Here is a 17,029-nt window from a genome sequence, read left to right on the forward strand (position 1 = left end):
CAAATGTACAAGCTGGATTTAGAAAAGGCAGAGGAACCAGAGATCAAATTGCCAACATCCGTTGGATCATTGAAAAAGCAAGAGAGTTCCAGAAAAACATCTATTTCTGCTTTATTGACTATGCTGAAGGCTTTGGCTGTGTGGATCACAACAAACTATGGAAAATTCTTAAAGAGATGGGAATACCAGAACACCTGACCTGCCTCCTGAGAAATCTGTATGCAGGAAGAAGCAACAGTTAGAACTGGACATGGAACAACAGACTGGATCCAAATTGGGAAAGGAGTATGTCAAGGCTGTATACTGGCACCCTACTTATTTAACTTATATGCAGAGTACATCATGTGAAATGCCAGGCTGGATAAAGCACAAGCTGGTATCAAGATTGCCAGGAGAAATATCAATAACCTCAGATATGCAGATGACACCACCCTTATGGCAGAAACCAAAGAAGAACTAAAGAGCCTCTTGATGAAAGTGAAAGAGAAGAGTGAAAAAGTTGGCTTAAAGCTCAACATTCAGAAAACTAAGATCATGGCATCCAGTCCCATCACCTCCTGGCAAATAGATGGGGAAAGAATGGGAGACTTTATTTTGGGGGACTCTAAAATCTTTTGAACTATGGTGTTGGAGAAGACTCTTGACAGTCCCTTGGACTTCAAGGAGATCCAACCAGTCCATCCTGAAGGAGATCAGTCCTGGGTGTTCATTGGAAGGACTGATGCTGCAGCTGAAGCTCCAATACTTTGGCCACCTCATGAGAAGAGTTGACTCATTGGAAAATACCCTGATGCTGGGAGGGATTTGGGGCGGGAGGAGGAGACGACAGAGGATGAGATGGCTGGATGGCATCACTGACTCGATGGGCATGAGTTTGAGTAAACTCTGGGAGTTTGTGATGGACAGGGAGGCCTGGCATGCTGCGATTGATGGGGTCGCAAAGAGTCGGACACGACTGAGCGACTGAACTGAACTGAACTGAAAATCACTGCAGATGGTGATTGTAGCCATGAAATTAAAAGACACTTGCCCCTTGGAAGAAAAATTATGACCAACCTAGAGAGCATATTAAAAAGCAGAGACATTACTTTGCCAATAAAAGTCCATCTAGTCAAAGCTATGATTTTTCCGGTAGTCATGTATGGATGTAAGAGTTGGACTATAAAGAAAGCTGAGCACCGAAGAATTGATGCTTTTGAACTGTGGTGTTGGAAAAGGCTCTTGAGAGTCCCTTGGACAGCAAGGAGATCCAGCCAGTCAATCCTAAAGGAAATCAGTTCAGAATATCCATTGGAAGGACTGATGCTGAAGCTGAAACTCCAGTACTTTGGTCACCTGATGTGAAGAACTGATTCATTTGAAAAGACCCTGATACTGGGAAAGATTGAAGGTGGGAGGAGAAGAGGATGACAGGATGAGATGTTTGGATTGCATCACTGACTCAATGGACATTAGTTTGAGTAAGCTCTGGGAGTTGGTGAAGGACAGGGAAGCATGGTGTGCTGTAGTCCATTTGGTCACAAAGAGTTAGACACGACTAAGTGACTGAACTGAACTGAGATGCAGAGTACATCATGCTAAATGCCAGGATGGATGAATCCCAAGGTGGAATCAAGATTGCAGGGAGAGATATCAACAAACTCAGATATGCAGATTATACCACTTTTAATGGCAGAAAGTAAAGAGCGGCTAAAGACCCTTTTGATGAAGGTGAAAAAGGAGAGTGAAAACCTGGCTTAAAACTCAGCATTCAAAAAAAAAAAAAAAAAAAAAACTCAGCATTCAGAAAGTGAAGATCATGACATCCTGTCCATCACTTCTCGGCAAATAGATGGGGAAAATGTAGAACTGTCAGATTTTGTTTTCTTGGCCTGCAAAATCACTGCAGATGGTGGCTACAGCCACAAAATTAAAAGATGCTTGCTCCTTGGAGGAATAGCTATGACAAACCTAGACAGTGTATTAAAAAGCAGAGACATCACTTTGCCAAAAAGGGTCTGTATAGTTAAAGTTATGGTTTTTCCAGTAGTTGTGTATGGATGCAAGAGAGTATAAAGAAGGCTGAGTGCTGAAAAATTGGTGCTGGACAAGACTCTTGAGAGTCCTCGGGCAATAAGGAGATCAAACCAGTCAATCCTAAAGGAAATCAGTCCTGAATATTCATTGGAAGGACTGATGCTGAAGCTCTAATAGTTTGTCCACATGATGGGAAGAGCTGACTCATTGGTAAAACCCTGATGCTGGGAAAGGTTGAGGGCAAGAAAAGAAGGGGATGACAGAGGATGAGATGGTTGAATACCATCACTTTCTCCATGGACACAAATTTGAACAAACTCCAGAAGATAATGAAGGACAGAGAAACCTGTCATACTGCAGTTCATGGGGTCGCAAAGAGTTGGGCATGACTTAGTGACTGAACAACAGCAAATAATTAACTGGGGCAAAATAGAGAAATCTCCCATGTGGAAGTCCTAGTAATTTTTATAGATACTTCCCCTGGAGGAAGACATGGCCACCCACTCCAGTATTCTTGCCTGGAAAATCCCCATGGACAGGGGAGCCTGGCAGGTTACAGTCCATGGGGTCGCAAAGTCACAGACAGGACTGAGCAACTAAGCACATCACTGCATCCTGAAGAAGATGAATACCTGTTCCGTTTTCTGAAAAATGTGCTGCACACCTCCTTTCAAAGAGGACAGCATGGAAAGGAAGGAAAATAGTGGCTTTATATAGGGAAGCCTGACAAATACAACCTCAGCAGGTCCAAAGACTAACGTTATTAGTGATGAGCCATGTTAAACAGCAATGTGATGTGGGTGCAAAAGCATGCATAGTAAGATGTATGCATGCTCAGTCACTCAGTCATGTCCAGTTCCTTGCAACCCTATGGATGGTAGCTCACCTCGCTCCCCTGTTCATGGGATTCTCCAGCCAAGAAGACTGGAGTGGGTTGCCATTTCCTCTTCCTAGGAATCTACCTGACCCAGGGATCAAACCCACGTCTCCTACATCTGCATTTGTAGACAGATTCTTTACCACTTGATATAGTGTGAAGAGAATGGCTCTGTAGTCTTCCTCTCCAAAACCTTTATTCCTTATCTAATCATGACAAGTATCAAATTTGTGCCAAATTTTAAGTACACATTACAAAATATCTGATCAGTACTTCTTGAAACTGTGAAAGCCTTTGACAACAAGGAACGTCTGAGAAACTGTGCAGTCTAAGAAGATGAGAGGAGTAAATGTTTGTTCTGGAGGGAATCCTGGGGCAGAGAAAAAGACTTTAACAAAAACTAAAGAAATCCAAAGAGTGAACTTGAATAATAATATATCAATATTTGCTCATTAGTTGTGCCAAATGCACCGTAGCAATATTAACAATTGGGGAAACTGTGTATAAGCTATATGGGAACTTTTGTGATATTCTTGCAACTTTTCTGTAAACCTGAAACTATTCTGAAATTACAAATTTACCTGTAGGGATTACCCTATCCCTAAATTGTAATACCATGCAGCTGTTAAAAAGGAAAGAATGAGGAAGCTTTCTAGATATCATATGTTAGTGAGTCAAGCAAGGCGCAGAGTTGTATTCTTTTGTTTAAAAAAGAGACAAGAATAAGTCTTTATATGTTTTTGTTTGTTATAATACAAAGAAGTGCTGAAATAATGTAGAAAAAACTAATAATCAAAATTGTATGTGCAAAGGGTATAGGAACTAGACATATAGACAACAGGATTGGAGTAAGTCTTCTCACAGTACACCTTGACATATTTTTTTTGAACCATGTGAATGTACCACTTATGAATTTAATTGTAAAAGAAGTATATAACATGAACAGTCTTAAGCTTTGCAGGCTGTGAGCTAAGAATTTATAAACTAGAAACAGTAAAGGAAAGTAGAAAAATTTCATGAATCTCACACTCCAAATTTGACAAGAGATTTCCATTTTAAACTTTTTCCATAACTTGTAACTGCATCACAAATATTTCTTTTATGTGAAACTTTATATTGTTGATGTCAGTTCAAAAATGAATTTTTAAAACTTGAACAGGATCCATCCAAGTACTCATAAACTATGAGAGAGTGAAAGTACATGTGTAAAGGCTAACCAGAAAAAAAAAGCAAGAGATCTAGTTTTTCCTTCTGGTAGAAAATCCCCTCAAACCTTTCAATCTGAAAAAGTTCTAACTACCATCAGGAGAGAATGTAATCTTAGCCAGGTGAGCCAGGGAAATAGGTAAAGTATGTTTATACTTAAACTAAAGGGTGGTAGAGTCCTGAGTGCATAGTGAGCACTCCCATCCCATTCTGCAACGTCTTCATAGAAAAAGCACTGAAGAACAATCTGCTGTGAACTGTAGCATGGTCGATGGTTACTAATAAAATTCTAGTGTGGAAACTGCATTTTCTACTGACTCACTTCTAATCTGTCCCTTGTCTCAGATTCTGCTGCTTTATCTATGAGACATTCTCCAGACAACCCACCTGGAGTCAAAGTATTTCAGAATAAACGATTATGGAATATAAGATTTGTGCAGTCTTAATGTACATATTGAGGTCTAATTTTTCCAGGAGCTGACCAAGCATGGGATATAGACTGTTAGATAGTCTGGATATTTGGCCTCTGTCAAGGTCAATGAGCCAAGATTAATTCTTCTCTATATAATATGAATTTATTAAATAATCATAGAACACTTCTTAGTTCTATGAAGTTGAATTATTTTTCTTCCAAATAGGAATAATAATAGTAAATATTTCATAGAATTAACTTGTGTCATTCACGGTGCCATTTGCTTTCCAAATACTGTCACTTAGTTCATCCACAATCTTATGAGATAGTTCTATTAATATTATTCTCCTTATTTTAAAAATTGTAAAAATAAATGAGATTCAGAGATGCCACATCTGAACTCCAGCAAGTGAGAGCCCATCCTCCTGACTACCTCAAATGTGCCTGGTTTTGAGTTGAATTCTAGAAAGCGCTATAGACATATAATACATGTGTATCTTTTCAGTTTACCAAGTTTCCCATGCATTCCTTATTTGATCTTCACAGCAGCACTATTAGTTTGAAAATTGGTACTATTCTCATTTACAAATAAGCAAATGAAACTCAGATCACCTCACTAGTAAATGGCAGTTATGAGGTACCAGTCTAAGTCTTCCAACTAATTATAAGTACAGTGTGTTTTTTGATTACCCTAAATTTTCAAGGATAAATTTTATTTCTAACAGCTTTTACTATTTAATTGGTTTAATCTTTTATATTTTAATCACATCACTAAATGTGATTTTTAAAAGAGCAAACATTTCAGTTAGATAAGTAAAATGATAACTTTCATATTTTTAAAGCCATTTCCTATTGAAAGACATTAAACATAAAAAACAGTTTAAAGAGTCAGTTATATTTTAACATAAGGAAATAGCTGTATAAATTTATTTTTGTGCTTGATAAGTATAATTACATCTAGAATTACAGTCATCTAAATTTTTTCTCTGCATCTCTAATTAGTACCATTTTATTAAAAAATGATTCAGATTGTAATCCATTCATTTCTTAAGTGCTTTTATCCAACATATTTTTCATTTTTGAAATTGCTGTCACTATTTTCAAAAGAAGTTTGTCATGAAAAAAGAAATAATTCAATAATAATTGAACTCCACTTAAAATGATATAGGAAAACCTAGTTATCTAGCAATAATTCTATATCTCTGACAGACATAATACAGTATCTGTAAGGAGGCTATGAGAATTAGACTAATTGTCATTCATTAAACTAGATTTTAATTGTTATATAGTTTTATGCTTCTTTTCTAATTCCTACACATAGAAGCTAGACTAAACAAGTTGGTATTTATAGTGTCTTCCAAATTTTTAAATTACGGTCATTTTATTAGTAATTTGGGGACCTAGCACTTATATCCCAGGAAATGTAGCTGTGTAACCCAGAAATAACTGGGTCCAACAATCAGCCTATATTCTCATAACTTCCCAGCACTCTCCCCTTCTACCTCCCTGAAAAATCCATACACCCCATTAACAAGATGTGGAAACTTTAATGGTTTGGTTGGGCTTGGGAGGGTGAGGTTCACATTGTTCAGCACATTTCTCTCTTAGGCCCTCATCTAGGCCCCCAGCTGACAAATGCCTTCCCCAAGCAATCAATCCAACCTCCTTTGTGCAAGAGCCTTTCAGATCTCCAGCTCCATGCTCTTTGGTGTCATGTCCATACACCCTTCACTTATCAGCAAAGGACAACCGAGACACTCCAGTTACCTGGATTCATCCTCAGCATGCAGGGAGCCAGGACTGTCTGTGTATGTGTATTTTGTATTTGCCTGCCACAAGTGAAAATATGAAAAGATGAAAGTTAATATTTGTAATATATACATTGCAAAAGTTTAAGTCTCAGGCTTTTGACACTTAACTACTTCTTTTTCAACTGGATGCCTTAGGAAATAGTTTTACTTTGTTGTTTGTTTGCTTTTAATAGTGAAATAATTGACCACAATCATTGACTTGTTTGGTGTAATGGTGACAAAGTGATGTCAGTGTCACTCTTTTTGCACTGTCATCTGGCTCTCACCACCACCTTCAGGCATACATTTGAGAAACAGCATATATATGTCTATAACTTAGGAAAGAAAAATGAAAAGTCTTGATATTTTACATAAAAATCCATATTCCTGGCATCTGTTGAAACTCTTCAGACCCAGATTCCCACATGGTAACAATCAGCTAAAACTGAGTATTAGTCAATTCTGTTCATTTACATTTTCAGCTCTGGGTTCAGTTTTGCTGTCTACCACAGCTGAGTCTACCATGTAGGCCTTCCTTACCAGCTAATCTAACCAACCTTTGGGTCATTTCCATCTATACTCTTAATCTAAGATCATAAAAAGATTTTCTTTTCCATTCCAAAGTAATTTTTTGAGGGTTTTTTCCCATCTTAAAATGGAAACAAACTCTTTAGACATTTGTATAGTGTTTATGGTAATTTACTATTGTTGGGTTTGTCACCTACTGTTCTTTTACATAAAGTGTAATTATTAGCATAAACAACAGTAGTATTACCATTTGTCCTCACGAGTACTAAAATTTTTACACATTAAGGACATCTTTGGTTATTTCTTGCCAAAGCATCCATAAAAATGCTTAAGACTTCTCTGGACTCTTTTTTTCAGCACTGCATATGTCCTTAGAAGACAGCATAAAATGGCTTGGAGAAGTTATGGCTGAAATAGGACCATCACACAAAAATGAAAAGTGGAATATCTTTGATGTGAAACAAGCCAATGCTATTGTTGATTACTTGAAAATCAGGTATGGACTTTATTCAGTAGCATTTAGTTTTTTATTTCAGGTTTTCTAGAAAATGTCTATTAAATAGAAACTACATTTTTAACTAAGTTAGACATTTACAAAATTTATACAGTAATTAAGTGAAGTGAAGTGAAAGTCACTCTTTGTGTCTAACTCTCTGCGACCCCATGGACTACACATAGTCCATGGAATTCTCCAGTGGGTAGCCTTTCCCTTCTCCAGGGGAACTTTGCAACCCAGGGATCGAACCCAGGTCTCCTGCGTTGCCGGCAAATTCTTTACCAACTGAACTATCAGGGAAGCGATACAGTAATTAACCCAACCAATAATTAGATAATATTCAAATCATCCATCCAGTAGATCCAGGACATTGAACATTTTGGTTAACTTTGTGAATTTAAAAAAAACTTTGTGTTTAATGAGTATAATATCATTGAGATATGTAACTCTTGTCTAAGATTTTTTTCTCTGAATCACTAATTACTACCGTTCTTATTAATAAAGTGATTTTTTCAGATTATTCAGATTTGATTACAATGGATTCTTTAGGTAGTTGAGCTTGATGTTAAAATTTTACATTTTATAGAGTAAAATTTTTTTCCATTTAAACATTTATTTAAATGGTTTGTATTGGAAATTGAAGAGATTTATGTATGTATTTCCTCAGATTTATTATGTGCCCTGAAATATTTTGTAGTATTGACCATTTAAACTCATTAAGTCTTTCTCTTTGCTTTGAAAATGATGAGGATTGGAGGAAAGTATTTTTATTACAGTGATTCTTCATTGTTGAACTAAGAAATCTGTCTCTTTATATGCTCTGTCATAAGATCTACGTGAGAGTCATGCATCTCTCTCAAGGGATATTTTTAAATTTAGCAAATATTTAAACAAGAGTTGGTAAAAAAAAAAAATCTTTCTTTTGCCTAACTAAAAGTTTCTGCAGAATATCCTTGTTCCTCCATTACTATATACTGCAGTACTTTTCAACTTTAAGTTTAAAAATTCTAAAATAAATGGTGCTACATGATAGTCTAGACATGCTCGTGATTTGCTTGGCAAGGATCCTGGTTGTAGTCTGGAAGTTTTTTTAAAAATTAATGTGTTTAATATGATAAGGTTTATATACTGGTTTCTGGCATGCATTAATAATGGTGTATGATGTATTTTTATGTAATAACATTTGATGTATAATAATATGATTTCTTAATGTAACAACATAACCCCCTAATGTGTGTCACACTGAGAGCCACAGTAGTCTTCCTATCAACCAGATTAAAGGGAGATCCTGTGTGGGGAGAGGGAAGGAAATGGAAACACAGAATTGGAAAGGAAATAGGAACAGAGAAGGAAAGAAAAGGAAAAGGAAAACCTGTTCCCCAAGATCCTTCTGCCCATCAGAGTTTGGAAATCACTGGACAGGGGAGTTTAGACCATTCTTTCCTTTCTCTCTCTATTTGAGCCTTCTAGGTCTCTCGCACATTTTTCAGCTGAACTCTCAGCCCAAGAGTTTTGTTTTGGGCACAAGAATGGATAATTACAACAGCAAAACCCAAGCACCTTCTAGATAGTGAAAGATGGCAGCTCTTTTCTTCTTCATCTCATCTCTCTGGATGAATATTCATCAACATGTTTCTTTTCATTTTATTTACATTCATACATACAAATACATGCATACAAAATTGCCTAGTAATTTTGTAAAAAGTAAAAAAAGTAAACTTTTGTAAAAGGTAAAAAGTCTTACCTCTCCCCACCCCACCCCCCAAAATTGGAAGTTTAGTCAAATAAAGTAAATCAGAACTAGTTCTTCTCTTTGTTTTTTAATTAATTTACTTACTTTTTGACTGCAGTGGATCTTCTTTGCTTCGCACAGGCTTTCTCCAGTTGCAGTGAGTGGGGGCTATGCAGCAAGCAGGGCCTACTCATTGGTACAGTGCACAGACTTATCATTGCAGTGGCTTCTCTTGTGGAGCACAGAATCTGGGGTGCACAGGCTTCAGTAGTTGCAACACACAGGCCCAGTAGTTGTGGCTCACAGGCCCTAGAGCATGCAGGATACAGTAGTTGCAACGTGCGACCTGGTAGTTGCAACTTGTGGGCTCTAGAGCACAGGCTCAGTAGTGCGTGGATTTAGTTGCTATGTGGCATGTGGAATCTTCCCAGACAAGGGATTGAACCCATGTCCCCTGCATCACCAGGTAGATTCTTATTCACTACTCCACTAAGGAAGTTCCAGAACTAGTTTTGATGCTGTTAAATCTTGATGTGATTTCAGAGAAACTATATGTTTTAAGTGTCTGTGTCACATAAAATAAAATATCAGTTGGTAAGTAGGATATCTGGAATTGATACTGACATTATGTAAAGAGAAATGTGCTTTTCTACAACACTTGTTCACAGTGTCACATAGATCCACAAATATTAGTTTAATGGCAATTAAATCATATAATAGTTACCATTTTAAAGCTACAAAGAAATTTTCTAAATATGAAGCTAACTCATGTGTCAAAAATATAACCATGGCTCTTTTATTTTTCTGGAATTGAGCTACAGGAGTTGTTTATATATTTTTGAGATTTAATTCTTTGTCCGTTGCTTCATTTGCTATTACTTTCTCCCATTCTGAAGGCTGTCTTTTCACCTTGCTTATAGTTTCCTTTGTTGTGCAGAAGCTTTTAATTTTAATTAGATCCCATTTGTTTATTTTTGCTTTTATTTCCAATATTCTTGGAGGTGGATCATAGAGGATCCTGCAATGGTTTATGTCAGAGAGTGTTTTGCCTATGTTTTCCTCTAGGAGTTTAGTGGTTTCTGGTCTTACATTTAGATCTTTAATCCATTTTGAGTTTATTTTTGTGTATGGTGTTAGAAAGTGTTCTAGTTTCATTCTTTTTGCAAGTGGTTGGCCAGCTTTCCCAGCACCGCTTGTTAAAGAGATTGTCTTTTATCCATTGTATATTCTTGCCTCCTTTGTCAAAGATAAGGTGTCCATAGATGCGTGGATTTATCTCTGGGCTTTCTATTCTGTTCCATTAATCTATATTTCTGTCTTTGTGCCAGTACCATACTGTCTTGATGACTATGGCTTTGTAGTAGAGCCTGAAGTCAGGCAGGTTGATTCCTCCAGTTCCACTCTTCTTTCTCAAGATTGCTTTAGCTATTTGAGGTTTTTTTTTTTTTTTTTTTGTATTTCTATACAAATTGTGAAATTATTTGTTCTACTTCTCTGAAAATACCATTGGTAGCCTGATGGGGATTGCACTGAATCTATAGATTGCTTTGGATAGTATACTCATTTTCACAATATTGATTCTTCTGATCAGTCAACATGGTATATTTCTCCATCTATTTGTGTCCTCTTTGATTTCTTTCCACCAGTGTTTTATAGTTTTCTATCTATAGGTCTTTTGTTTCTTTAGGTAGATATATTCCTAAGTATTTTATTTTGTTGTTGTTGTTGTTGTTGCAGTGGTGAATGGAACTGTTTCCCTAATTTCTCTTTCTGTTTTCTCATTGTTAGTGTATAGGAATGCAAAGGATTTCTGTGTGTTAATTTTATAGCCTGCAACTTTACTATATTCCTTGATTAGCTCTAGTAATTTTCTGGTGGAATCTTTAGGGATTTCTCTGTAGAGGATCATGTCACCTGCAAACAGTCAGAGTTTTACTTCTTCTTTTCCAATCTGGATTCCTTTTATTTCCTTTACTGCTCTGATTGCTGTGGCTAAAACTTCCAAAACTATGTTGAATAGTAGTGGTGAGAGGGGAAATGCTTTCAATTTTTCACCATTGAGGATAATGTTTGCTGAGGGTTTGTCAAAAAGTGGGCCAAAGAACTAAACAGACATTTCTCCAAAGAAGAGATACAGATGGCTAACAAACACATGAAAAGATGCTCAACATCACTCATTATCAGAGACATGCAAATCAAAACCACAATGAGGTACCACTTCACACCAGTCAGAATGGCTGCTATCCCAAAGTCTACAAGCAATAAATGCTGGAGAGGGTGTGGAGAAAAGGGAACCATCTTACACTGTTGGTGGGAATGTCAGTCATAGTACAGTCACTATGGAGAACAGTGTAGAGATTCCTTAAAAAACTGGAAATAGAACTGCCATATGACCCAGCAATCCCACTGCTGGGCATACACACTGAGGAAACCAGAACTGAAAGAGACACATGTACCCCAATGTTCATCGTGGCACTGTTTATAATAGCCAGGACATGGAAGCAACCTAAATGTCCATCAGCAGATGAATGGATAAGAAAGCTGTGGTACATATACACAATAGAATATTACTCAGCCATTAAAAAGAATACATTTGAGTCAGTTCTAATGAGGTGGATGAAACTGGAGCCTGTTATACAGAGTGCAGTAAGCCAGAAAGAAAAACACCAATACAGTATACTAATGCATGTATATGGAATTTAGAAAGATGGTAATGATAACCCCATATGAGAGATAGCAAAAGAGACACAGATGTATTGAACAGTCTTTTGGACTCTGTGGGAGAGGGCGAGGGTGGGATGATATGGGAGAATGGCATTGAAACATGTAAATTATCATATGTGAAACGAATCACCAGTCCAGGTTCAATGCATGAGACAGGGTGATCAGGGCTGGTGCACTGGGATGACCCAAAGGGATGGGATGGGGAGGGAGGTGGGAGAGGGATTCAGGATGGGGAACACATGAACACCCATGGAGGATTCAAGTCAATGTATGGCAAAACCAGTACAGTATTGTAAAGTAAAATAATAAATTAGTTAATTAAAAAAAAACATGTTTCATTTTAGCCTGATAATTAAGTTTAATCAACCAGTGATAGCCCTAGTCAATTTTGGGAGAGTGCTTTTTATAACATGACTTATTGCACATGAAACTTAACTGACAATAAAATTGAGATTTCATTTGATGCTCTTAATAAGTCTACACCGTATACTCTATCAATATAAGGTGGTTTATGAATTTAAAAATGAATACCAAAATTCCTTCCCAACATTGCTATGAGTATTGAGTAATCTGAGTAATATATACATAGCTTTTTAACATAAGACATCATTGAGATATCTATCGGCTTCAAGGACACTTCTGTCTGTATATTCTATGTATTCTATAGAAATCAGGTGAAGGTAATGTGCACAGACATATATCCAATATAAGAAAAGCAACACTGTCCCTCTTTGCACACATGCACTTCCTGCTGTGGACCCAGGTATCTTGACCCATTTTTATTCTGAGTCCTCTCCTTCTGATTTAAGACTAAGACAGATGTTTGACAAAATAATCTAGGGATTTGAGTCAACTGGAAGTTCAAAGGTAGAGGTAAAAAATACATTCCCATTTCAGAAGTGCTACTTTGTTCCCATGTAAGTCTCCCTGGTAAAGTGAGAGGACCCCAGCTGTGGTGGGACCAGATCAAGGCTCTGGGGATGACCTGACCAGCAGCTGAGTCAGTGCCTTCCTTAGGTGGCCCCTCTCCTTGCCTGTCTCACTGTGTAGCCCTGACTTTGCCCAGCTTCGCCTCTTTGACCACTGCAGCCAAGTCATGCATTTTATTTTCAGTGTAAGAAGTGAACTTCTCTTTTAGTATGGGAGTATCTAATAATGACTTCCCTGGTGGTTCAGGTGGTAAAGAATCCACCTGTAATGAGGGAGACCCAAGTTCAATCCCTGGATCTGGAAGATCCCTTAGAGAAGGGAATGGCAACCCACTCCAGTATTCTTGCCTGGAGAATTCCATGGACAGGGGAGCCTGGTGGGCTGCAGTCTGTGGGGTCACAAAGAGTTGGACACAGCTGAGCAACTAATACTAATCTAATAACTATATGCAATAAGGAGAATAAAGTGGAAAGATGATAAAATTGCAGAAAGGAAGGTTTATGAATTGACTTCATTGAGTGACACAAGATGGGGAAAAGAGTTTTATACCAGTTAACTGAAAAGAAGCCAAGCTCTTTCCAAAATACTCTACAGTCTTATTTTTCTACTCAGAGTCAGTTATTGACAGTGTAATAGTTTTAATCTTAAAGCATTTTCTAGGTAACCAATGTAAGGAAAGGTGGGTTTGAATGTATTTTGCTTCATTGGATCATTAGATGTCACTAATCTTAATGTATTTTCTAGCCAACAAATCAAAGTACTGTCAAAATCTAAGTTAGTTTTCTGAATGTTGATGACTAATTTGAATGTAGTAAAAAGGAAAAAAAACATGACTGATCTGCACATACATCACTTTTTAAATGGAATGTGTTAGTAGTGAGATCAACTGCTAATATAACTCAGAGAGACCCAGCTGCCTGAGGATTTCTTCATTGATTTCAAATGAATTGAAACTTTGATCCATTACAGCATACAGGAGAAGCCATTATTATACATGCTCTGTAGCTACATTTTGCAAATGTTAATTTCTCAGTTATATTAAAATCAATTTTCTTAAATAGCAAAAGGCACCAGAGTGAAAGAGAAACCACTAAGACAATTTTTTGTTCTTCGGCATTTCACTGTATTATGAGTCTATTAATTTTCCCAACCAGCAGGAAGAGAATTAGAAAAATTCAAATATTATTACAAACAAGATATTAGAAGTCAACCTTTCAGTAAATTTTTAACTCTCAGTAACACATTGCTGAGATCTTTAACCTTACTAGAAATACATAAATTTTAAGAAACTCCTGTCTTTTATCTCTTTATAGTTTTTATGCACTGACCACCTAGTCTTTAGGGTAGCAGCTAGAGAAATTATCTTTCTTAAGTTAATTTCTGCTTTTGATGTGTAATCGAATATTCTTTAAGAAAATCAGACATCTTCTAAAAAGTAGTTCAGTTGACATTACATCATTTTTCAGGTGTTATTAGAGATTAATCTTGAAACAGCTTGAGACCATGAGAGGTATAATTGATATGGAAGTAGCCTTAAAATTCAGTGCTATTCATATGAGAGGAAATTGATTCCAGTTTGGAACAAAACACGAAAAAGAATATGAAGGTTGGTGTTTAGGTGCATTGCATTATTTGGTTGTGAGCCAAGAAAAGTCAAGGTGAAATCTACCCCAAACCTATCCATTCATCACAGATTAGTTACCGATACTAATTTAGGTGCTGTTATATTGTCAGTGTATCAGAAAATAAGCCTTTACATTTCTTAGCATTTCTGGGCAACATATTTTGAAGTAGTGGAGGTGACTGATACCATATTAGTGTTTAATATCTTTAGCGTGGTCAATGCAGCCAACTTTCCTGTATTAAATATTCTTACATATTTGCTTTTTTCCCTGAAATAAATTTATCAGTTTTCCACTGATATTTTGTGTTTCAGCCTATTTCAACACTACAAGCTGTATGAGTTTCTGTTCTTCTCTGCCAGGGAAGAAATTGTGATAGGAACTGAGGTAAGTAATTTATCTAGATGGAACCAATTAAGCTGAATCACTTAATGCATGCTGATCAGCATCTGGATCTTTAACTGCTTAAAGCAACTTCTTGTCAAGATTACTCAAGTGTTAATATAACCAACCAGTAGTTTGCAAAAGGAATAATTACACAAAGTGAGCTTTAGATTAAGAAAATAAGCTGTCTTTTGGCATTAAAAGCATTGTTAATCACATATACTTTATGTATTTATGGATTATTTGACAAAGCTCAGTTGGATAGAGTATGTGTGTCTTCATACAAATAAAATCAGGAAAAGTGAGATAAATTAATTCAGTTAAATCTCCTCTAATTTCACATTTATTTTCAGTGTACTTGTTGTTTAAGGCCTAGTTCAAATCCCACTTTCTCAATGAAGCAAACCTTCCTTAATTACATCGCATCTCAAAGGAAGGGTTTAGACAAACTCTTTAATCACATTCTATTATTTTATTCCAATTTATCTCTTTCTGCTGAATATTGGCTACTCTTAGCACACCAATAAGCATGTACATTTACATCACATTATATGGTTTTCTAATTGTTTCCCAAGGATTGATACAGTTGACATAATACAACTGTATTCCTTGAAGCTAAGAATCATGTGCTGTTTTACTATGCAACATATAGTATAATGCAGGGCACATAGCAATGCCTCTTAATACTACATAAGTGATTCAGTAACAGTGCATATAATAGCAGTTCTACAAGAAATGGTTTACCTAAAGATATTTTTGAACACTCTTACATATAATCACATATTCATAATTACTAGAAATGAATCCATGATAAGAGAACATCTTATGAAGGCGGTGCTGTACTTACGGTTGCTCAGTCAGATCCGACTCTAGAGATGCCATAAAATGTGCTCTTTAGATTCTCAACTAGAAAACTAGGAGACGGGAATGGTCACAGTCAGAAATAAAGTGAATAAGGGGATATTTACATTATCTTTATAATTTTCCTGATATTAAAATGCAGATGCAATATGCCAGTCATTTGGTCTTCCCTAGTATTGTTATTCTGCAGTTTATAAATTGCTGACTTCATTAAACACCTGAGTCATGGTATCTCACTATCCATTTGGGTACTTGTTCTACTGTTGGCCTTTTAAATGAGCTGAGGGAAAACAAGGAACCCTTTTTGCTTTTGACTTTCCTTAAAATTTCTTCTTTGCGGTCTCCTCGTTCTGTGTCTTAAATTAGGTGTCACTTGACAATAGTTTCACTGAAAATATTTCCATTTCAGAATTACATCATATAGAATGACAACATTGTAATAATCATCTGTTTGGCATACAACCCTATCTTATCTACTCAGCAAAACTTTGGGGAAATGGTAGTGGCTTCAACAGCAGCGTACACAGATATTTAGAATCATGAAGAAAGAAAATTTCATGAAGAACTTCCTTTCCCTTTGTTAATTACACAACCGTTTCTTTCTTCTCTGTTGTAAGGTTATATTTAGGTGACATTTATGCTTATGGAAAGAAAAAATGGAGAAAGTAGACAAGGATTGAAACATTTATTTTCTGTTGTCTTTTGTATTTTCCCCAAATTGACCAGAGCTTTAAAAAAATTCCTTAAGGAAAGGATGTTGGGTCTTCAAGAATTAGATCATTCATATGATTTTAAAGGATTAACCAAAGCAAATGTTATACTACGATTATTTTATAGCACTTCGGAAGTTTCTGGTAACATTTGATGCAAATACCTTTTTTAAATTAACAATCTTTCATAGAGGCCTGGTCCGCTAACGTAATTATTCATGCTGACCTCAGGGCTCTGGAACCAACCAAGAGCCATAAAACAGCCATATACGTGTTCCAAATTTAAATCTCAGGCAAGCATTCAAGTTAAGTTACACTGACGAAATTTAGTTTGTTTCTTAGTTATGGATAGATGATTATAACAAAACACATAAATCACCTCTAAGAATAATTGCTAAATGTTAATTTTAATTATTAATAGAGAACATAAATAAATCATACTCAAATCTTTTCTTGGGTTTTAAAGAAAATTGAATTTGTATTTTTTATTTTAGCAATTGTTTCTAGCTATTTCTACTCACCTTTTTTAAGAAATTTCATATTAGGTCATAGAGGCACATTTTTGGTAATTCATTATTCTTGACCTGAGATTTTTCATAATCTAGAAATATAATATATATAGTTCTATAAGCAGCATGTTTTGTAGTTCATTCAATAGTTTGCATATAAATATATGATGAAAAAGGTTGTAAACAACTAGAATGAGCTAGAATAATGACAGAATGGAGCAGAGAACACAGG

At 36.2% G+C, this 17,029-nt stretch overlaps 1 protein-coding gene across 7 annotated transcripts in view; it reads left to right on the forward strand.

Moving 5' to 3' along the window:
- Positions 1-17,029, forward strand: part of CABCOCO1 (ciliary associated calcium binding coiled-coil 1) — a 165,022-nt gene that overhangs the window by 44,688 nt on the left and 103,305 nt on the right. For 6 of the 7 annotated variants that reach the window (XM_065922398.1, XM_065922399.1, XM_065922402.1 and 3 more), the window contains 2 exons: positions 7,187-7,325; positions 14,648-14,720. In XM_065922398.1, the coding sequence (XP_065778470.1) occupies positions 7,187-7,325; positions 14,648-14,720 (212 nt within the window). Of the gene's footprint in view, positions 1-7,186; positions 7,326-14,647; positions 14,721-15,987; positions 16,623-17,029 lie in introns of those variants that run through there. The other variant, XM_065922403.1, reaches the window with a different exon arrangement.

Source organism: Muntiacus reevesi, chromosome 2 (genome assembly GCF_963930625.1).
Source record: "Muntiacus reevesi chromosome 2, mMunRee1.1, whole genome shotgun sequence".
NCBI classification, from domain to species: domain Eukaryota; kingdom Metazoa; phylum Chordata; class Mammalia; order Artiodactyla; family Cervidae; genus Muntiacus; species Muntiacus reevesi.